Source organism: Pelodiscus sinensis, chromosome 32 (assembly GCF_052426305.1).
Source record: "Pelodiscus sinensis isolate ZL-2025 chromosome 32, ASM5242630v1, whole genome shotgun sequence".
Classification (NCBI taxonomy): domain Eukaryota; kingdom Metazoa; phylum Chordata; order Testudines; family Trionychidae; genus Pelodiscus; species Pelodiscus sinensis.
Window position 1 is genome coordinate 15,714,896 of NC_143083.1, and position 21,501 is coordinate 15,736,396.

The 21,501-nt window shown below is 56.2% G+C and overlaps 3 protein-coding genes across 3 annotated transcripts; 1 reads left to right on the forward strand and 2 right to left on the reverse strand.

Moving 5' to 3' along the window:
- Positions 1-1,518: 1,518 nt before the first annotated feature.
- Positions 1,519-4,596, reverse strand: TPGS1 (tubulin polyglutamylase complex subunit 1). Its single transcript, XM_014575471.3, has 2 exons — positions 4,271-4,596; positions 1,519-3,114 (listed from the first exon to the last, which is right to left on the reverse strand). The coding sequence occupies exons 1-2, from the start codon at positions 4,594-4,596 to the stop codon at positions 2,583-2,585; spliced, it is 858 nt and encodes a 285-aa protein (XP_014430957.2). The 3' UTR covers positions 1,519-2,582.
- Positions 4,597-4,949: 353 nt separating this feature from the next.
- LOC102461656 (uncharacterized) lies at positions 4,950-17,660 on the forward strand. The gene is made up of 2 exons (XM_075902589.2): positions 4,950-5,081; positions 6,280-17,660. Exon 2 carries the CDS (start codon positions 6,295-6,297, stop codon positions 6,970-6,972), a length of 678 nt encoding a protein of 225 aa, XP_075758704.1. The 5' UTR covers positions 4,950-5,081; positions 6,280-6,294; the 3' UTR covers positions 6,973-17,660.
- On the reverse strand, positions 10,925-20,664 carry MADCAM1 (mucosal vascular addressin cell adhesion molecule 1). The gene is made up of 5 exons (XM_075902586.2): positions 20,147-20,664; positions 17,539-17,793; positions 15,011-15,331; positions 13,301-13,957; positions 10,925-12,712 (listed from the first exon to the last, which is right to left on the reverse strand). The coding sequence occupies exons 1-5, from the start codon at positions 20,196-20,198 to the stop codon at positions 12,585-12,587; spliced, it is 1,413 nt and encodes a 470-aa protein (XP_075758701.2). The 5' UTR covers positions 20,199-20,664; the 3' UTR covers positions 10,925-12,584.
- Positions 20,665-21,501: the final 837 nt, after the last annotated feature.

The following is a 21,501-nucleotide window of genomic DNA, read 5'->3' on the forward strand; positions in this document are numbered from 1 at the left end:
ATCCCATTTTTTTGTTGACGCTACAGCAGTCTGGCCAAATACATCTTTAGATAATTATTTACTACCAAGGCCTAAACTGTCATTAGGAACTGTGACCATTCTGTCCCACAGCAGGCTGCATTTCACTAATTGGCAGGGGCATCCTATCTGTATAGAGTTTATAGATAAAGCAGTGGGGAATTTGGATAAAAGATAATAAAATGCCACTCACATCACATAGATGACGATAGCTCTGTATATTCCCCGGCTGTTTGTAATACAGTCACTCTACTGCAGGACAGGGTTTATCAAAAGCAAATGTTTTCAGTTGTGCTGGATTATATACTTGTCAGTTAAGTGGAGCCATTGTTTAGGATTATGACATTTCAATGTCTAACCGTAATGTATTATGAGGGGGTATAATTCAGTGCTCAAGTATACTTTCTAAGTATAGGAAATTGTCCACAACGGAGGACTAGCACAGTAGATATTTACTTTTAAGATCTATCTACCGTAAGAATATAAAAAACTTGATGAGACTGCAGCTAATTTTAGTTGCTACAGTCTACTGAGAGACAAGAAGCTTGTGCTACCCTACTGAATTTGATACTACTTTGTTTGGGTACCTAAAGGAAGTCACTTGAATTCTAGGGTCTCTGCTTCTCCAACTATTAAAATGGATGTTGTACAAATACTCTCTCACCATTTATTGTGAGGTGTAATGACCAAGATTAGCAGACAGCTAGAGAATTTGAGTCTCATCCTGATTTTCAGGAGGCTGGAACTCAGCACTTCCTGAAAATCAGCTCTCTTGGGTGTCCAAATTCACTGGTCACTTTTGAAATTCTTGAGCAATGTTTCTAAATCCCTTGGATAAAAGGGATTAGAGTAGGACAAAGCATCTCTTGGAAACAGCAGCTACATAACAATGTGTTCTATATCAGTACCATATTCAGAGTAGGCTCTTCTCACAACTGAGCACATTGAAACAAGGAACATGTCTGATGGATGAAGGATTTGTGTATATTTCAAGTGGCCTACTTTTTACTCTGACAAAAGGTAGGCAGATAAGCTCCAGTGCTCACAATTCTGTAATATGCAGCGAGAACAACTCAAAACAAACATCTCCTAAAGACCACACCACCTTCCTGGCACCCATCTCACAATAACTCTGTTTCACTAGGAAGAACAGTAAACCCAACTGGAAAATAGGCCTGAGGCATCGCATGCAAGTCAAGAAAAGTGGCCTCTAATTTTGGATGCCCAAATTCTAAGATAAAAAGCCTGATTTGCAGAGCTCCTGTTGGAATTGCTGGTGCTTAGCATCTCTGAAAAAAATGATGCCCGAGATGTTAAACATTGAGCACCCGAAATTAGAAGCCTATTTTCAAAGTCTCCCTTTATTTCTCCCCCTGCTGCCCTTTCCTACAACACAGGGATATTTTTTTAATTCACACAGGGGGCACCTAGAGAAAGCTATAAAATGTAGCACTGTTAGCAATAAAGGCTACCATAGAATAAAAATGTGTATAGCAAAACTAACAGAGATTAAACAGTTTAATGGCCTCTAATACACCAATAATTGAATGACATGAATAATCATAGTTCTAAACTCACAAATAGATATGGTATGGTCCAACCAACAACAATAGTTGAAGGGCTAAGTAAACATAGCAAGGTATATTAGCATAAGGGAATTAGAATTTAGCCTGGTTTTGCTCAAATTCCAGACTTACTAGCAAATCTGTATAATACCAATTTTGCTGTATAGCTTACTAGTCATGTACGATCTCTGCTTGTGAAAGTTCAAGTGACAGGATGCAGTTTAGTAAACTGTGATATGATGAAAAACCCCAGAATAGTTTAATGCTAATACAGGTGTCTGAAATTCAGCCACTGGCCAAATGCAGAACTAGCAAGTGTTTTTGCTGAAATCTCAATTCTTGCCAGATGTGCGTCATCTTGTGTATTTAATGTATTACTTCACATTACTAACAATACTTAAATAGCACTTTAGATCCTCCCAAAGCTGCATTTATTTGTTATACCTCACCACAACTCTCTGAGGTACGTATTACTCCCATTTTAAAGACAGGGAATACACAACTTAAGTGATTTGTCCAAAAAAAAAAAAAAAAAAAATCACAAAATATATCAGTAGCAAAGCCAGGACAACAGCTCAGTAGTCCCTAACTTCTAGTAATGTGCTCAGGCTATAAGGCCTCACTTTTAGCTGGTTTCCTGGATGTTCCCCAAGCTATAACCTCAGCAGAGGTTTACAATAGCTGTAGAAAATAAACAGGCATTTTAAATAGGAGGTTCTTATATACAAGTTCTGATATACAAGCCAGCAGATCAAATGCTACAGTTGGTTGGCATTTAGGTGTTCAGGATGGAGCCAGGAGGTGAATGAGAAATTTAAGATAAGCATTCTTTAGTCAAGTAGATCCTATCCTTTAGGATAGGAACTGGCAGGCCCACTTTGCTCCCTCTGTGGCCTACTCTGGCCACCCAAAGTCGCAGGATTTGATGTATTCCCAGGGTAACGTGCTTCATTTGAAGTCATAGGAAAACACAGCGAGTGTTGTCCCAACTGCAAGGTGTCAGTCAATAGGTTTTACTTTTGCAATGAATAGGGCTGTGGCTCTCTTTAGAAACTCTTCCCTGTTCATGGAGGAGCAAATCTTCCTGTCTAGCAATGCTTTGTCCATGGCCAAAGCCAAACAGTCTGGTCCAAGCTTAGATCCAGCCTCCAAGTAACGGATGGGTACCGAGAAGTCGGTGGCTCCGAGAGCTTCTTCCAGAGTGTCCAGGACTGCCTGGCAAACACTTTCATCTGCTATGCCAGAGCCATCATCCAGTACGTCGTATAAGGTATCAGCTTTTGCCACAAACTCCAGAAGCACAAAACAGCTGAGTACTCCATAGCGGAAGACATCAAAAGGTACTGCCTCGTGGTCCCGACACTGGATCTTCCTCAGCAAAGAAGAAACAACCTCTTCAGGGGCTTCTCCATCTTGGCAGATCTTCTTGAGCAACTCACTGTAGAGTCTTCCATTGACACCTGACTTCTTCCTTCTGCCCCTGGCACTCAGGCACTCATAAGCCATGCTGACGTTGTTGTTAAAAGCAGTCCTGCCACGACACACAATCAAAGAACATATTAGCACACAGGACTGGGGCGGGGAGTGGGGCGGAAGATCCAAGTTACATATCCCTCGCTAAAGCAACTGCTACTAAAACAAAATTGGCTCAAGTTTCAGCATTCCAGACAACAGGGGCACATTTTCTTGCCATGCAAGATGACTTATACTGAACAACATTAAACCCCACCCCCTCTCTCTCTGCCTCTGCTCCATCCTCTTTAATCCAGCTCTGGACAGCAAAGCAGGGTACACAGGTTCACTTACTACTCAGAGTTATAGATACCAACTCTGAAAGTTTGTCCTAGAGTAGTGGCGTAGCCACAAGTGGCCCTGAGCGGGTTGTGGCCCATCCATTTTTTCATGCAGGCCCACCCCCGCAGGTTGGGTAGTCTGGGCAGCCCCTGCTGTGCCTGGCACTCTGGCCAGGAGTGGGGCTGGTGTGCAGTAGTTAGTAGTTAGTCCTGAGCTGCTGACGCTCCAACCTGTGAGCGTGGCTAGGATGTGGTAGCGGACCCCATGCCACTCAGCACTCCAGCCAGGAAGGGGGGCTGGGACATGGGCGCTGACCCCGCTCTGCCGGCGCTCCGACACCTCACTGCTCAGAGTTCTGGCTGGGGAGAGATGCCATGGTGTGGGGCTGACACCCACCCACCCAAAGTCATAGCCCACCCAACTGGGCTCTTTTGGGTATGCGACTGTCCTGCATTTGCCAGGACATGCTCTTTGCTTGAAGATTAATTTTTATATTAGGTGACAGAGCCTCCAGGAATAGCAGCCCTCCCATCAAACTGGTGACCCTACCCAAGGCAGATAAGCATCTCTGGACCCTCACACCCAGTCCCCTGCACCTGCAGCAGTGCCTGCGAGACCAAGGGCAGAAAGGCAAAGGATGACCCAGCCAAAGCTGCTGCAAGCACCCCTGAATCTGCTTCCAGCAGCCCCTACAGGCTGCCACCACCAGGTGTGCGCTCCGGATTTATCAGGATCAGGAAAAGACCAGTGTGAACGCAGCCATGGAGCCTACATGTCCCAGCATGCATTGCGTGCCCGTCACAGACTACGACTCCCAGAATGCTCCACGCGCTCGCCCAGAGACAGAGGGCTGGGGCCTGGCTCGAAGCATGCCGGGAGTTGTAGTCCCGCACCTGTGCGAATGGTGGGCCAGGCGCGCGTACCACAGCGCCCGGCCGAGGCGCTGCTGCTGCCTGTGCAGGTCCCCGGCGCCGCCGGCCCGCGGGCCGCTCAGCACCAGCTTCTCGAAGTAAGTGGCCAGGAAGGAGACGGGCTCCTCGGGCCGGGCCTCCAGCACCTTCAGCAGCGCCTCCCGCACCATGGCCGTCACCCCGGCCTGGAGCAGGAACTCGGCCTCGCTCTCCGGCTCGCGGCCTGCGGCACCCGCCCGAACCGGCTCCACGAGCCCGCTCCCGGTTACCGGGGCTGGCGCTGAGCGCCGCTTCTCGCAGGCCGCCATCTTGGTTGTGGGCAGGGAAGCCACTCTGCCGCCATCTTGACTGTGGGCTACCAATCAGTTGGTGAGGAACCCGCCTGTCCGCCGTATCGCTTACTCGCAGCCAATCAGAGGGTGAAGAAGACCGTTGGTCGCCATCTTGCCCCCTGCATCCAATCAACGGTCGAGGGAGCCTCTGGCGGCCGCCATCTTGTACAATAGCCGGATGATCCGAGAAAGCGCGGGTGCCGCCATCTTGGCTGTGGGCAACGAAGCCTGGTCGCCTCCATCTTAGTTCTGGGACCTTCGCTTCCTGCCTCCCTGGGCCCTCGGGGTCGCCATCCGGCCCCGCCCCGCGTCCGCTCGGCTGCCATAGCGACTGCGGGCAGGCCCCGCCTAGCAACCGGTCCCTATGGACGCTGACCTTTGACCTGGGCTTCTGCATCCGGGGCTCTTTGACCTCTTCCCTCGCGGAGAGCGGGTGGGGCCGAGCAGTCTGGGGAGCCGCGGTGAGTGGGGGGGGCGGTGAGTGAGGGGGGGCGCAGGGAATGGGGGGGCGGTGAGTGAGGGGGGGCCGGGAATGGGGGGGCGCAGGGAAGGGGGGGCGGTGAGTGAGGGGGGGCCGGGAATGGGGGGGCGCAGGGAAGGGGGGGCGGTGAGTGAGGGGGGGGCGGTGGCGGTGAGTGGGGGTGGCCGGGAATGGGGGGGGCGCTGGAAATGCCGGAGTAGCCCCCCCCCCCCCGCGGTCCGAGGCGCCCTGGGCTCCTGTAACTGGCCGTGCCCGGGCCCCAAGGCGGGAGCTGTGGGGGAGGGGAATTGGGGCGAGTCACCGGGCCCTGCCCCCCCCCCGCCGGACGTAGGGCCCCCCCGGAGGGAGGGGGAGGGGCCACCCCGCAGCCAGGGCACCGCCCCTCCCCCCAGCTGAAACTGCCCGGCTCCCAGCCAGGCTCCTCCCGCCTTTGTCTCGCTTCCCGGGCACAAGGTGTCACCTGGTCCCCCCCCCCGCCCCCCCCCCCCCCAGGTTCCAAAGGGAATCGGCCATGGGGGGGGGGCTGTGGCAGCACAGTCCCATCGCCATGGAAACTGAGGCACACACGGGTTACTGTAGGCCGGCAGGACTCCCGTGCAGCAATAAGAGCAATAAAATCCCCTCTTCCCTACAGATTTGCACAAGGGAGTGGGTGTGGCTCCCCCCCCCCCCCCAGGGTACTAGAGACTGTGCCATGTGGCTAATCATAAAGTCCATACTCACAGTCCCTCCTCCTGCTCCGTGGCCCCTTTCCCCATGTCCCTTTGTTTCCCTTCTTTCATGCTGCCTCCTGCGGTTAGACCAGCTCAGTCTGCCTGTGCCCTCCTTTAAAGCTGCATCTGCCATTAGGCCTCTAGCATTGATCACTGGCATTTCTAATCGCCTGAACTGATGCCCCTTCATTGCCTGCGCTAGAATCAGGGGAGGCCCTAGACTAGCTGCCAGCAACTGGTGCCCTAGGCTACCCCTGCCCCCACCTCCAAACCCCTCAACGATATTGAGCCACCATTTGGTGCCCCATTTAACTTGGCGTTCTAGGCGACCGCCTAGTTCGCCTCTATGGATGGGCTGCCCCGGCTAGAACGGAAGGCCCTCGAGGTGGGGAGCTTTCTTTCTTTCATGCTTTATAAAGTGCAGAGTGAGTGCACATGGGGTGCTCTAAACCCCTGCTTTTCCAGGTTGTCTCCAACTCCATGGAAGCAGTGAAAAGTTCTCCAAATTCCCCAGTTAGGAGAAAGCGGAAACGATCTCACCGGCTCCTCAGCCGTGTGCCCGTCCCCCTGGAGTGCTACCGCTGCAACATCTGCAAGAAGGACATCAAGCACCTCTCCAACTTCCAGGAGCACCAGCGCATCCACACGGGCGAGCGGCCCTACCGCTGCGAGACCTGCCAGAAGGACTTCATCCGCTGTGCTGACCTCATCAAGCACCGCCTGGTCCACTCGGACAAGCGGCCCCACCGCTGCCATGCCTGTGGCAAGCACTTCAAGCTGGCTGGGGACCTGGCCAAGCACAGCAAGGTCCATTCGGACGAAGCACCCTTCCAATGCGACGTGTGTGCCAAGAGCTTCAAGCGCACCTCCTGCCTCATCAAGCATCTCCGCATCCACACAGAGGAGAAGCCTTTCAAGTGCCCCCAGTGCAGCAAGAGGTTCAAATGGGAAGCCTCTGTCAAGGAGCATCAGCGCATCCACACGGGTGAGAGGCCCTTCAAGTGTGAGCACTGCACCAAGAGCTTTACCCACTTCTCCACCTTCCTGCAGCACAAGAGAACTCATCAGAACCAGAAGCAGTTCAGCTGCAAACACTGCTCCAGGTCCTTCAACCACAAGTCCAACCTGCTGAAGCACCAGCGCACAGTGCATAGCTAGGGGCATGCAAGTTCTCTGCTCCCGTGCGGCTGTGATCTGTCTGACTCGCTTAGACTGCCCCTGTCTTGGAGTCTGTCCCTACTCTGGGGAAGGCTGGGAATGTGCTGAGAGCCAATACAGAGGCTAGGCCTTCAGGGAGGGAGGCAGAATCTTGACTACATGTGATAAGGAGACTGGGCTTGGGAGCAGCTCAGGTGCCGTGCCGGTTACAGAGCTTCCCGAGGAATGGGATGCTGTGGCAGGGGCTGCTCACCAGGATTTCAGTGGTGCTGTCAGCTGGCTGGACTCCGGTTTACAGTCTGACCAAAGGTTCCTTTGTGATCCCACTTCTACTCCCTTCTGGCTGGTGACACTGTCCAGTTTAGCCCAGGACAGAGATCTTCAGTGCTCCAATCTCAGACCCGAGCAGAGCGCTGTCAGTGATGCTGCATTCTGTCCCGCAGAGGCAACTGATCTTTCCCATTCTACACTACAAATCGCCCTGGGCATCTTTGCTTTTGGTGCTTCTGTTTAGCCCCCCGCCCTTCGTCCCCTCCTCTTGGTTCCAATGCTGTAGGAATGGGTTTGGTGCATCGGGGGTTTTGGTGAAGGGAAGGGGGCCGATAGGGCCTGGTGTGCCCCACTCCTGGCAGTGGAGAAAAATCCCAAAGAGGAAGCAGCCACGTAGTCTGTTTGGTAAGTGTTCCTGTGGCCATAACGCTGCCTGTCGGCGGCTTTAAATCACAAGCTTGTCACTGTCATGTTTCTTATCGCTCACCTACCTCAGCGTGGCAGAGGCCATTGGGGTGAGTTCTGGGAGGCTGTGCAGTAATTGCCTTACTGTGTTCGCCGGTGCCGGGCAAACCATGCAAGCGGGGTGGGGGGTGGAGCTCCGCTCCCCAACAGAAGGGCTGGAGAGCAGAGCTGAGATTGGAGGCATGTGAAGTGCTGGAGACTTTCCCTTCCCCCAATACACGCAGCTGCCAAGGAGAGGTGGGCTCCACCCTAAGGCCGTGTTCCACTGGAAAGTCTTCTCAGGATGTTCCCATGGTCATTAATAAATAAGCTCTGAGTTAGATCTGCAGAATGGGGACTGCACAGCTCATTCCACCTCTGCAGAGCTGGGGGTGAGGGCCACTCAAGGGGGTTTTAATCTAGGGCTGTAAATAACCATTAATGGGTTAAATGATCACAATTATAACATTTAACTGTCAGTGGGCAGACTGGGGCTGGGTCCCTACCCACCACCTGGAGTGATTGGGAGTAGCTGACCCGCCCCCCCACACACACACACCTCTGCCTGGTTGCTCCAGCAACACCAGGGCCCGCCTACCATCTCCACATGGCTGTGGTCAGCTGGTTCATCCAGGCCAAGTTGGAGCACAGCCATGGCCAGAGCCAAGGGCCTGCTGGTCCACAAGGGCCAAGTCAGAGCAGCTGGGGCCCTGCCTGCCACCTTCACATGGCTGGGGTCCCATTGGCCAAGTCAGAGCAGCTGGGGCCCTGCCTGCCACCTTCACATGGCTGGGGTCCCATCGGCCAAGTCAGAGCAGCTGGGGCCCTGCCTGCCACCTTCACATGGCTGGGGTCCCATCGGCCAAGTCAGAGCAGCTGGGGCCCTGCCTGCCACCTTCACATGGCTGGGGTCCCATTGGCCAAGTCAGAGCAGCTGGGGCCCTGCCTGCCACCTTCACATGGCTGGGGTCCCATCGGCTCGATGTTGGGGCCCTGCCTGGCACCCCACACAGCTGGCCAGACTCAGCAAGGGCTGCTCCAGTCTGCTGTCCCAGTAAGAAGTCTAGTAAGCCTAATGTTTATTGGATAACCCTGCAACCTTTTACAGCCTTATTTTAAACAATGGCATTTAAGGTTTGTTTGTTACTTGCCCAGAAGCTAAAGCAATTGGGGGTGGGGAGCCTGACTTGTAAACATGCAGCTGGTTTCTGTTGACTGGGGTGTTAGCGCTTTAGCAATTAGGAAAGTGGGGGATTCTTCTGGAAGCAAACGCTGCTCTGAACTAAACAGTGTCGGTGCAGAGAAAAAGGGGATTTTGGCTTCACCAAAAGGACAGGGAAGGAAATTCCATTGTCTGCACCACAGCATGACTGGGTGGCCATTCCTCCGTTAATCATGGCTGAAAGTGGGTGCTTCCTCTTTAAAGAATAGTTATGAATTTCAGGGTTAAAACTTGTCAGGCTGGCGGGGTTCCCAGAAGGCCTGGCCTCTTCAGCCACAGAAGACTGGCCTTTTGGCTCAGGGCAGCAGGGCCAGTCAGAACCGTACAATAATCTTAGTCCAGTTTCTGGTGGATCACACAGAGGCTGCTCCGCAACATGCCGCTGGGCGGGTGACCTGCCCTCTGCCTGAGAACATAACAGAGGCCATGCTGGGTCAGACCAAAGGTCCATCCAGCTCAGTATCCTGTCTGCCCACAGTGGCCAATGCCAGGTGCCCCAGAGGGAGGGAATCGAACAGGTAAGGAATGATCAAGCCATCTCTCTCCTACCATCCACCTCCACCCTCTGACAGACAGAGGCTAGGGACACCCAGCCTGGCTAATAGCCAAGTTTATCTAGTTCTCTTTTAAACCCTGTTAACTGCCCCCAGTGTGGTCGCTGAGCCCACAAAGTGAGGGGCAGTAGCCTCGCCTCGCTTCCAACAGGGGTCACTATTGGCCCCTGCCTGCTGGATGTGCAGAGGGTCTTCTCCTTTTCTGTGAGTGGGGGTGTGTGGTTGCTGCTCTGAGCTCTGCTGAGTTGTATTTGCTCAAGCTGGGAGGTCAGAGGGTGGAAGGAGCTTGCTGGGCCGGCCCCAGTGCCCGCAGGGTTTCTGAGAGCTCAGTCCAGAGAGTTCTTGGCACAAGGAACAGAGGCTGGAATTGTGGGCTTCATTCCAGGCCCAAGCTGCCACGTTTCCTGCACAACTCAGAACTAGCACTGAGATGGGCTGCAGCCAAGTTGTCCCTTTCTCCTAGGGCCCCAGCCGTCAGCTAGCTCCTGACCTTACTAGGGAGGGAAGCAGTTCTGTTCCGGTTCCCCTTCTGCAGCCCTGGCCCCAACCGGTGCATGCCGGCCGGCAGCCACAAGGAGAAACAGGACCAGGCCTGCCACGTCCAGTGTCCCAGCTGAGTTTTCTGTGCTCTCCTGGCTTCCCCAAGGTGGCTTGTGGGGCTTCATAAAACACCACAGCTCTCCCTGCAGGGACGGGTCAGGCTCACCTTGCTTGGCAGCTGCTTCAGCCACAGCTGTCCTTGGCTGGGCACAGATACTAGGCCGCCTGCAGGAGTAAGAATGTGGGAGGACTGGCCTGTTGAGCCCCAGGGCTGTTCCTCCCTGCCAAGCAGGACAGATGTGTTACTAAAGCCCCTATTGACCGAGTAGGACTAAATGGGCTTTTCTGCTGGCTGCTTCACCTCCACCCTTGCTAGTCAGGGGCACAGGGAGTAACGCCTTGCAGGGCTTACGCCACGCAGCAGGAAGCCGGGTGCAGACTGGCAGAGTTTCCCCAGGGGCCATACATGGGGAATTTCCTTGCCAAGAGGATTATGCGGGAACTAGGGTAGAGAGAAGAGCTGTTGGCCAGGAACCAGCAGGAGAGAATGGGAGTGTAGAGCACAGCTCTGCCCGGTTGCTCCAGCACCAAGAAGAACCTGGGGTTTCTTGAAGGTATTTCTAGGGTTCCCATCTTTCTCCGATCGAGTGAGCAATGCTTCTGTACCAGCCATGACAGCCGGCTTTTCTGTTTGAGCCATCAAGGGGGCATCGAATTGGCAAGCTGCAATTCAGAGCCTCTTGCAAACGCTGAGGGCACCATCGTACCCAGCAGAGGTCAAAATGCCCACAGCAGTGTATTCAGTGGGGCTGTTCTTAAGAGGCCTCCTGCCCCCTCTCCAGCATACGACAGCCCAGTGACAGGCAGACGGTAGGGCCAGAGCAGAGAGAAGTGATACATGCCAAGAAAACCACACCAGGGATGTAAAAACGGCCCCTTTATTCACGTAGCCATTCTCCCTGTACAACAAACGCCGTACGCACAGCAGGTCTCCTGCTGCCTCAGCCTTCAATACGGATTATTCACCAGCAGCCGCGGGAGGGGTTTCTTAGGACATTTGTTTTAAATACACAGATTAACCGACTTCCGTTTCCATCCCGTTTTTGAGATGGGGCTGGCGTGGAAGGAACCAGACAGCGACCCCACAGCCCTCTCCAGGAGGCCTGCAATCCCGTCTCGGAGGGAGAGGCTGTAGCTGCAGCAGATCCAGCGCCTGGAGATGGCTGTAGGGAGCAGCACAGCGCTCCACTGAGCGTTTGTAACTTGTGCATTTGCGAAGCCTCCACTCCGTTCCAAGGGTCTAAGCTGCGGGGTGGGAGCCTATGGCTTGCAGCTTGCCGTGTTCCAGGTCACCCCTCGCTCACTGGTGCTGGTGGGGAGGTGCCATGGCTGGAGCACCAGCTCCCTGCTGTGGGGGCATGGGGGAGCCTAGGAGACCCAATTAAGGCAAGCCATGGGCACAAGTCATCTGCTCCCTGTCCCAGGAACTGCACCAGATAGGTGCCTCCATCCTGCACCTCTCCTCCCACCCAGACTGCACACCCCCACCCTGCGCCTGCACCCTGCCTTCTGCCCAGACCCCTCATCCCGCTCCTGCACCTCCAGCTGCTCCCTGACAGCCCATTGCTGCACACTGAACCCCTCATGTTTGGCCTGGCCCCAGAGTCTGGTCTAGTCCCAGCCCCCCAGAGGAGTGAATCCGGCCCTGAGCCTCAGTGCCTCCCGCCTCCCAAGACGAGCTTGGGGGTAGTGAGGTGACTGTCGAGGCCACGTCTGTGAGGGTTTCTCTCACTCAGTGCAGGTTGGGTTTTTTTGCCTCATTTGTGTGTGGCCTTGGCTGATTTTTCTGCAGGTTATTGGGCCCCAACCCAAGGGGTCTAACCCTGACCCTTGCTCATCCCCAGCCCGTCCTTGGTGCACCTGGAATTCCCTCCTCCCCCCGGAAGCTTGCAGCATATTGGAAACAAAACCAGGAGCAACTGACCCCAGGGACTGTCCGACTGAGAAGCCAGCATAAGGAGGAAGGAGGCAGAATTTCAGACCAGCCCTCTGGACACCGCACCAGCCTCTCACGAGCTGGAAGCTTCAATGAAGAAAGTTTTAAATATACCGTGAGGGGAAAGTCCATCGGTCTGCTTTGGAATCTGCCGTACCCTGACACCGCCGCCTGCTTCAGGTGCCACGTCCCAGCACCAGGCTGGAGAGGAAACCAGGCTGTCAAGGAGTGAAGTGGAGGAAAGGAAAGAGAGCGATCAGCCGAGGGGCTGCTCAGCTCTGCTTTCCCAGATCCTCTGCTTCCGTCCTTGGACAGGTGCAGCCCCAGGGGCCTGGCTGGGTCTAATACTGTACCAGGTGTTCCATAACGACCAGCAAGCTCACCAGTGAAAGGAGTCACGTCGGTCGTCATAATCAGTATTGACCAGCGCCCGGTGACTAAGGGGCGACTCCGGTACCTAGCAGAGGTGTCAGGCAGTCACTAATAATGCAGGTAGGAATTTCGAAGAGGAAAAGAGGGTTTCTCGCTCTGTTTCTCCCAAGCACTGACGAGATGGGAGACGCTTCTCCCCCCAAGAACGGACTGGTCAGCACTCCTGAGTATGACATGGGTGGAGCCGCCTCCACAGGCGCCGTGAGGCAAAGGCCGTGACGATCAGTCCCAGGAGGGAGCCTGCTGTCCCGACGACAATGGCCGAGTCGGTGCCGAAGGTGGCTGCAAAGAGAAGACAAGTTGTCAGTTGCCGAGCTTGAGCCCTTAGTGTAGCTTGGCCTCTACACCTGCCTGGCTAAACCTCACAGCCCAGGTCTCGGTACCGCTGGGCGCTTCCTGGCACTTGAGTAATGCAGCTACTTCCTCTGGGCCTCAAGTTCCCCAGCCTGCGCCCCTGCACTGTGCAGGCAGAGTGAAACCGGCCCTGGGCACCGATTACGTGACAGAGCCTAGGGATCCGGCCCCGGCCAGAGAGCATAAGAGCGGCCATACTGGGTCAGCCTTGGGGTTAATGGAATAGTCGAGTAACCTCATGAATTCTTATCGCTTAGTCGACCATCTATCGTCCCTAGGGCGGGGCCGGCAGCCAGTGCATCTCACTCCCAAGGAGTCCCCTGCCACTGTATCAGAGGCAGCAGGGCAGGGTGCCAGGTGGGAGCTGGTCCGTGAGGGGAGCTCCCCTTGCGGACCGGCTGCCTGTGGCTACCGGTGAGAGTCCGGCTCGGAGGAGACACACACGATCCCAGGGAGCCCCCTCTCTCCGGGGCTGGCCCAGCTGCCCCTGAACACAACGCGCTGTGCATGACTCACCGGCAGACACCGTGATGTGCAGGCTTGCCAGCTGGAGGCTCCTGCTCGGCACGATGCACTTATAGACCCCTTGGTAGGTGAGATCTACGTGGTCAACCGTCAGGGTGGACTTGCCCTCGGACGCCTCCTCCTGGTACTGAGACAGCGCCACGGGGGTTTCCTGCCACCTGACGGCAACACTCTCACCGCACTCTGCCTCGCACGTGATCTTCAGGGCTTCCCCCGTGGTCCCTTCGGGAGGGTCAGGCCTGATCCGAAGGCTGCAGACAGATGCTGTTGCGGGGCTCCTGCCACCTGTGGTCTGCTCGGGCCAGGGGCTCCCTGTCGTAGCCACGCCCGCTGTGGGGCTTGCTGGAGCAGAGCTGGTGTCACTGCGGCGGCTCCAGGGGGTGGCGCTGGGGCGCTGCGGGGCGGTGCTGGACTCGGTGGCGAGGGTCTCGGTGGTCTCCAGGCGGTGGTCAGGGGTGGCTTTGAGACTGGGCTTGTGGGAGGTGACCGTGAGCTCCACAGAGGGGCTCTCTGCAGAAGTCCAGTCTGTGGTTGGGTTCCCTGCAGTAGCCACTAGCCCAGCGATGGGGTTCTCTGTAGTAGCCAGGGACTCGGTGCCAGGATTCTCTTGGCCAGGGACTGACTCAGTTGTGGGCTCCTCTGCCACAGCTGTAAACAGAAGGTTTCGATTACGCTCTTGACACTTGGCTACCAGTGCTCTGTGGCCTGGTCCTTAAGGAGCTGCAGCTATACAAGTCAGGGAAATGGCCCCCTGAACTCTGCTGTTATTGAACACGCTCCAGCTGCTGGTTCATTCCACCCCTCTGAGCCCAGCTCCAGAGAGATGGCTGCATCAGAAATCTCAAGCCCTACCCACTGCTTAGTTGTTCCCTTCATATAATGCAGTGTTTTCACGCAGCAAACAGCCAACCTGTGGAACTCCTTGCTGGAGGATGCGGGGAAGGCCAGGACTTTAACAGAGTTCAAAAAAAGAGCTAGATAAGTTCCTGGAGGAGAATCCATCAATGGCTATTAGCCAGGATGGGCAGGAATCGTGTCCCTGGCCTCTGTTTGCCAGAAGCTGAGAATGGGCCACAGGGGAGGAATCCCGGGATGATTCCCTTTGGTCCGACTCAGTGTGGCTGTTCTCATGTTCACTAAGCATCAGACCCCTCACAGGCATCTCTCATGCCACCAGTGACATCTGGGATTAGGGCCCTCGACAGCAAAAAGGACCAGCACGTACAGGGCCCCTTTCCTTGATCCCTAACTGCACAGGGTGGTTTCCAAGAGGACTCGGGGGCAGAGCCGTCTGGGGCTGGGAGGAAGGCTGCGGGGGGTGGGCTGGAGCCAGGCCCCAGGAGCTGGGGGACTCCTGGAGAGCGGGAAGGGGTTAGGAAAAGGTCTCCACACAGGTGGATTCAGGCCTATCCAGCCTGGCCCCCCTGCTGCCTGGGCATCACAGGCCAGAGTTCACATGGGCAGTAGGGACGTGAATGGTCAACCGGTGCCTGGGAGCAGCAGGACCATTCCCAGGGCTGGAGCTGCTCCTCACTACAGGCAGCCCCCCCCCCCCTTTCATCAGTTAACTAGATCAACGCTGGTTAATGAATTAAATGGGATTTTCACATCCCTAATGAGCAGCCTGGCAGCAGGAGATCCTCACGGCGAGATGGCTGGGGCAGGCTTTGGCAAGGGGCGTTGCCCACCCACCAGACGTACCTTCTGTGCTCACAGTCACTGCTCTCACCCGCTGGAAAGGCCTCTCTGCGCCTGGCGGCAGCAACGCCACCTCACACCTGAACGCCGAGCCCACCGTCACCTTCTCCCCGGGCACCTCCAGCTCCGAGTGGTAACTGAACAGCTCCTCCTCGTCGCTCTCTTCTTTGGCCTCTGTGCCATGCAGCCTCTGGTCCCCCTGATACCAGCTCAGAGTCAAGCTGCTGGGTGGGTACACCTTGCTAATTGAGCAGCGGAGATGGGCCGGCTGCCCCGCCACCAGCGCCCTGGGCTGGGTTTCCAGCTGCAGCGTGTCTGGCAGAGCTGAGGGGAGAATGGCATGTGAGGAAGGGCAGGCTGCCTAGCCACACTATCGACCCTGGGTCGGGGCCCCGGGTGCTGGGCCAGGAGTGGCCACTGGGGAGGGGAGTGAGTGGGACGTTCAATTCCTGCCCCCTCCCCCGAGGAGTCTTCTCCGATCTGTCCAGGGACCAGCGGCCAATTTCACTCCAGAAGCCACAAAACCACCTTTCTGGCGGTTGTTCCAGTGGCTTGGCCAGCCAGGCTGCAGGGTTACAATACAGCCAGTCCCCGAGCTACGAACGCATCGACTTACGACCGTTCGCATTTACGACCAACCTCCTATATGGCCGGAACCCAAGTTACGAACAAAATCCGACTTACGCACAGCACGGCCGTATGTTGGGGAACGGAACCCGACTTACAAGCAGCGCGCGGCCGTACGTCGGGGAACGGAACCTGACTTACGAACAGCGCGGCCGTACGTCGGGGAACGGAACCCGACTTACGAACAGCACGGCCGTGTGTTGGGGAACGGAACCCGACTTACGAGCAGCGCGCGGCCGTACGTCGGGGAACGGAACCTGACTTACGAACAGCGCGGCCGTACGTCGGGGAACGGAACCCGACTTACGAACAGCGCGGCCGTACGTAGGGGAACGGAACCCGACTTACAAACAGCGCGGCCGTACGTCGGGGAACGGAACCCGACTCACGAACAGCGCGAGGCCGTACGTCGGGGAACGGAACCTGACTTACGAACAGCGCGGCCGTACGTCGGGGAACGGAACCCGACTTACGAACAGCGCGGCCGTACGTCGGGGAACAGAACCCGACTCACGAACAGCGCGGCCGTACGTCGGGGAACGGAACCCGACTTACGAACAGCGCGGCCGTACGTCGGGGAACGGAACCCGACTTACGAACAGCGCGGCCGTACGTCGGGGAACGGAACCCGACTTACGAACAGCGCGGCCGTACGTCGGGGAACGGAACCCGACTTACGAACAGCGCGGCCGTACGTCGGGGAACGGAACCCGACTTACGAACAGCGCGGCCGTACGTCGGGGAACGGAACCCGACTTACGAACAGCACGGCCGTACGTCGGGGAACGGAACCCGACTTACGAACAGCACGGCCGTACGTCGGGGAACGGAACCCGACTTACGAACAGCGCGGCCGTACGTCGGGGAACGGAACCCGACTCACGAACAGATCGAGTTACCACCTACTGTCTGTACGTAACTCGTTCGTAAGTCGGGGACTGGCTGTACTTGGCCTGCCTGGAATTCAGGTTCAAACCTTCGGCCAGTCAGCTCAGCCTTTCCTCTTTCCGCGGCAGTGGCAAGGCAGGGAGGCAAAAGCGGGGGCTGGGGCTCGGTAGAGCTCAGCGTGGCCTGGCGCTCCAGCAGTAATTTACAGGGCCTGTGGCTACAGCTGCCCAGGAACTCCAGGCCCTTTTGCATCGCCAGGCCCCCCGGAGCAGTTGCCCCCTTAGGCCTGTCGGGGTCTGCTAGGTAGCCAGAGGTCCATGCAGTGGGGAGGGCCTTTCAAGTTAGACCTTAAACTCCAGGATCTGGTTTTCAGAGGGGCGGGTACTAACAGCTCCCATTCTTTCAGTGGCTGCTGCAGGTGCCCCTCACCTCTGAGAGCCAGGCCTCCTGCCATCCTCCACCCCAGAAGGGCTGCATTTTAGTCATCAGTCCTCATGCTTCAGGACACATAGTGAGCACAGGCACCCCCGGGTGTTGGAGGGCACAACGTGAGGGGTAGGAAGGCTGGATACTTTCCTCTAAGCATCCCGCCTTGGTCAGGGTCAGGATGGCCGCAGAGTTGGGCCACTGGGTTGTAAGTTCCGACATTAGCTGGATTCTGTGAATTGGGCAGGGCGGGTGATACAGGATCAGGCCCCCAAGAGGGACACAGCCGCCCAGTGACCCTGATGTGCCATTTGTTGCACTTCACCCCGGAAGCAGCCCTGCTGGACAGGGATGAGCAGGGGTCTGGCTTTCCTTCCGCTCCAAAGCCTTTGGCAGCACTGTCTGTGCAGGGTCCGTTTGGCTTGTTCCCCAGCACGCTCGGCCATTCCCTCCTGTTTGCCTGGGTCAGGCCTATGGGGCGGTAACAGGCTGTGGCTCAGATGGACTGTCCCCCCGCTGGGCTCCAGTGCGTTTGGCGTCTGGGGTGTGTCAGGCCACAGGGGCTACCTGCACCGAAGCAGGGCACTTACCGTACACTTGAAGATCGACCTGTTCCTGAAGGGAACTCCCTTGGCAATGCCCTATGCAGATCCACGTGCCCTCCATGGCTACGGTGGCATGCGTCACGCTCAGGAGGCTGTAGCTGGGGGTGGAGAGGATGTTCCCCAGACTGGTGTCCAGCCCCTTCCATTGGACCTTCCCATTCGGACAGTCCAGGGAGCAGTTCAACTGAATGGAGCCTCCAACCTCCACCAGCGGCTCCTGGGGCAGCACGGTCAGTTGGCCTGGGTGGGGGGAGAAAAGCGGGAAGCAGCAAGTGGTGAAAACAAGGCTCCTGTGGGGAAGAGCAGTGAGCGCCCAGGGGGAGCTAAGGCAGCTGTTGCCAAGGGAAAGGGAGGCAGAGAGAGTTTGGGTTCAGTTTTCTGCTTTCTGAGCCACTGCGCTCGGGTCACCGTATCAAGCTTGTCTCCACAATCGTTTCCTGTGCCAGAATCCCGGCACTGAGACACCCCCAGAATCCCGGCGCTGAGACACCCCCAGAATCCCGGCACTCCTGGCGCTGAGACACCCCCAGAATCCCGGCACTCCTGGCGCTGAGACATCCCCAGAATCCCGGCACTGAGACACCCCCAGAATCCCGGCACTCCTGGCGCTGAGACACCCCCAGAATCCCGGCACTCCTGGCGCTGAGACACCCCCAGAATCCCGGCACTGAGACACCCCCAGAATCCCGGCACTCCTGGCGCTGAGACACCCCCAGAATCCCGGCACTGAGACACCCCCAGAATCCCGGCACTCCTGGTGCTGAGACACCCCCAGAATCCTAGGACTTCCCGGGTGTGAGCTTTAAAAACCACCAAATGTCACCCAAGTGCACTATAGTGGGCGTGTCGGGAACGCTGCAGATGCAGCCGCTCTGAGGTTAAATTCCGGCCTCAGTGGAGTCAAGGGTGATTTTGCCTTCGTCTTCAAAAGAGGCAGGATTTCTCCCTTCAGCTTCACTTCCCCTCCAGCGGGCTCCGTGGTGGTGACCTCAGCCAGCGGCAAGCGCACAAACAGCCCCTCAGGCCTCCCAGGACAGCAGGGTTGGCTCCTGGGCTGCAGGCTCCGATTCCCCCTCCCCACAACTGGCCTGAGAAGCCGCAGCAGGTTCCTTGCATGCCGAGGGGGCAGCCCGGCAGCGCTGGGCCTCGGGACCCTTCACACGGGACAGACCCCGAGTCTCTACTCCCCACAAAGATTTTACAGGTGGTGATTCAAAAACGATCCCAAACACCGGTCACCCATCACCGGTTAGCCCCCTGCTGGGAGCCAGGCAGCCAGCGTGGAGCAGGAACGGCCAGCCAGAGGCGAGCCATGTGAATGCCACATGCTGATTACATTTATCTCAAGATGCCGAGCCAACCCCACTGCTGCAACGCAGCCACGTCTGGGCGGCACAGCAGCGGTGGAAACTTTGAGCCACGACAACCCTTGACTGTTCTGGAAAGGACCAAGAGGGCAGCAGTCTGCTGTTGACTGACTCCCTGGAGAGCTCAGTGCACAAGATGAAGGTTCCATTTTTTGCAGCAGGCTGTGCGCTTTTGAGTGACAGTGATTCAGAGCAGCTGAGGATCTGGCTTTTAACTCTGCAAGGGCACTTCCCAGGGCTGGGGGGCTCGGAGCACTGAACGCTGGTTTCATGGTTCCAATGTCCAGCTGCTGGACGGCATCACGAGTCACTTAAACTATCGCCAGGGCACAGGGGTCAGAGACACCGAGAGCCAGCAGCTCCCGCAGCATCAGCTGATGGGAATGGGGACTCCGCACTGGAAACTTTCAGGATCAGGAAAGGGAGGTGTCATGTGGGCCGCGGCACATGGGCGAGGAGCGGGTCTGTGAGACCAGCCGTCTATTTCAGCATGACAAGGAGAGCAGCCCGGCTCAGTAGCTCTGTGGGGTGCGGTCTGTATGGATTGCCTCCGGAATGCAGCAACCTCATTGGGACTTTCTAACAAATACCAGCCCTAGCCCTGAATGTGGCTGAGGGCACCGCTACTCACAACCACCGATTCCTTAGGTGCTGAGCTACTGGCACTGTTCTAAGAACTAAGCCAGCTGTTCCCGGAGATTCAGGTGTGTAATCCCATTTGAGATGCAGCCAGAATCTGGGGGTGCAGGTGACGTGTTTTTTCCTCCCTTTCTGAGCCAGTTTTAATAGTCTAAGCTCACAGGGGAACAATCAGGGTCTGAAAGCTCCATGTGCAGTGAAGAGAAAAGGAAGTGGGATTATTGTTTATATTAGCTGCCTGCCTAACACTCCTAGCCACGGACCAGGACCCCACTGTGCCACACCCTGAATAACTGCAGGCCACGTGCACAAGGCTGGAGACAGTCCTGTGAGAGAGTCCCCTCTTCAGCACCCCTATCACAGCCAATCTGGAGCAGGCAAAGAGATCCCTGGGAGCCCTGTGCTCAGATCACTGGGACACAGCTGCACCAGGAGGCAGAGCTGCTGTGGCTGTACCGACAGAGCAGTACCATACAGCAAAGAGGAAGAATTCAAAGCAGGACCCAGGGCCAGAATAGAAGAGCAGGGAACCCCGATCTCTCCAGCCCAGAGAACCTGTGAGCTGCTGTGGTCTCTAGGGAACTTACCTCTGCAGGTCCAGCCCAGGCTGAGAAGCAGGAGGAGAGAAGCTGGTTCCATTGCTTGCCTAGAGGGAAATGTCTTCACTCCAGCTAATCCCTTTGTAACAGGGGTTGGCAGGCAGCTGTTTCCTTCCCTCCCTTCCCAGCAGCTGGCTGGCTGGGCACTGCCTGGGGCCGATCTCTTTCTGAGGAGACATCCCACCCTCAAGCACCTATTTAAGACCGAAATTGGAACCACCCCCCGATAGTAAGAACCAGCCCTCTCATAGCAGGTTCTCAAGGGTCAGCTGGGTATTTCCAGAGGGGGAATTTTAGTCTTACGACATCAGCAAATGGCTTTAACCCCTGAATTCCTGGTTGTGCAGGCTAAGCATTCTGTTCTGTCAGAGATTCCCCCAACATCCCAGCCGCCTCCTACAGGGAAACAAAGGCAAGCTTGCCCAGGTAGGATGGGGGAATTGCAGGACATGGTAAGTTGCCTGATGTCTCCCAAACAAGCTCCCAGATCCTATATAAACATTGCCCTACACAACCCATCCACGCACCGAACCCCTTACATGCCCTCCCCATTCATCCCCCTCCCTAACACATCACCTGATAGGTTGTGTTTTGTCCCTGCCTGCTGCCTAGCTGTGTACACACCTGCCGACAGACATGCGGGTGAAGGGATGAAAATCCCATCCATGCAGTGGATGAGCACTGCGCTGGAGTCAGGAGACCTAGGGCCTATGTCCTGCTTTCCCAGTGACCTTAGGGGAGTCTCCGTGCCTCAGTTTTCTAATCTGTAAAATAGGGGCAATGGTACTGCCCCATCTTTGTGCCGGGCATTGGGAGCCGTAGTTAATAACACGGATCCAAAATGCTGGTGTCCAAAGAGCAGACAGTCACATTTCCCCACCTACCTCAATTTCACAAGAGCACAGAGCATCTGCAAGACTTTAGTGACACTGAGGTGTCTCTATAATAAACAACAGACATTTACAGACACCAGTCGAACTGGTTACAGATGGGACCCCCAGGAATTGCTTTGCTCAGCCCTGAAATGCAGACACCTCTGGGGAAGAATGTCAGCTCTGCATAAAGCAGCTAGGGGCAGAAATTAAAGAACTCGTCCAGCTCATTATAAATCAGTGGCATAAGAAGGGGTGAGCCCTTAAAATAAAGGGCAGCAGGTCACCCGTAAGTTCCTTCTGCAGGAGGCGCTTGAGGAGGTGGGATATCAGAGTTCAGCCCAAGACTCTGGGAATGAAATCCCTTCACATTAGTATCTGGAACCCATTTTCACTGTTGCTCCGAGTTCTGAGCCGTGGCAGGCAGGGTGACGTGTCTGGGAAGAGATTCTGCGAGGACTGAGACGTGAA

Excerpts from the sequence above, each read along its gene's own strand:
- TPGS1 (XM_014575471.3), bottom strand. The coding sequence starts at position 4,596 with ATGGCGGCCTGCGAGAAGCGGCGCTCAGCGCCAGCCCCGGTAACCGGG. Across the intron at positions 3,115-4,270 it reads CTGGCCCACCATTCGCACAG|GACTGCTTTTAACAACAACG; the intron begins GTGCGGGACTAC and ends GTGTCGTGGCAG.
- LOC102461656 (XM_075902589.2), top strand. The coding sequence starts at position 6,295 with ATGGAAGCAGTGAAAAGTTCTCCAAATTCCCCAGTTAGGAGAAAGCGG.
- MADCAM1 (XM_075902586.2), bottom strand. The coding sequence starts at position 20,198 with ATGGAACCAGCTTCTCTCCTCCTGCTTCTCAGCCTGGGCTGGACCTGC. Across the intron at positions 13,958-15,010 it reads AGTGACTGTGAGCACAGAAG|CTGTGGCAGAGGAGCCCACA; the intron begins GTACGTCTGGTG and ends TTCTGTTTACAG. Across the intron at positions 12,713-13,300 it reads GCACATCACGGTGTCTGCCG|CCACCTTCGGCACCGACTCG; the intron begins GTGAGTCATGCA and ends TTCTCTTTGCAG.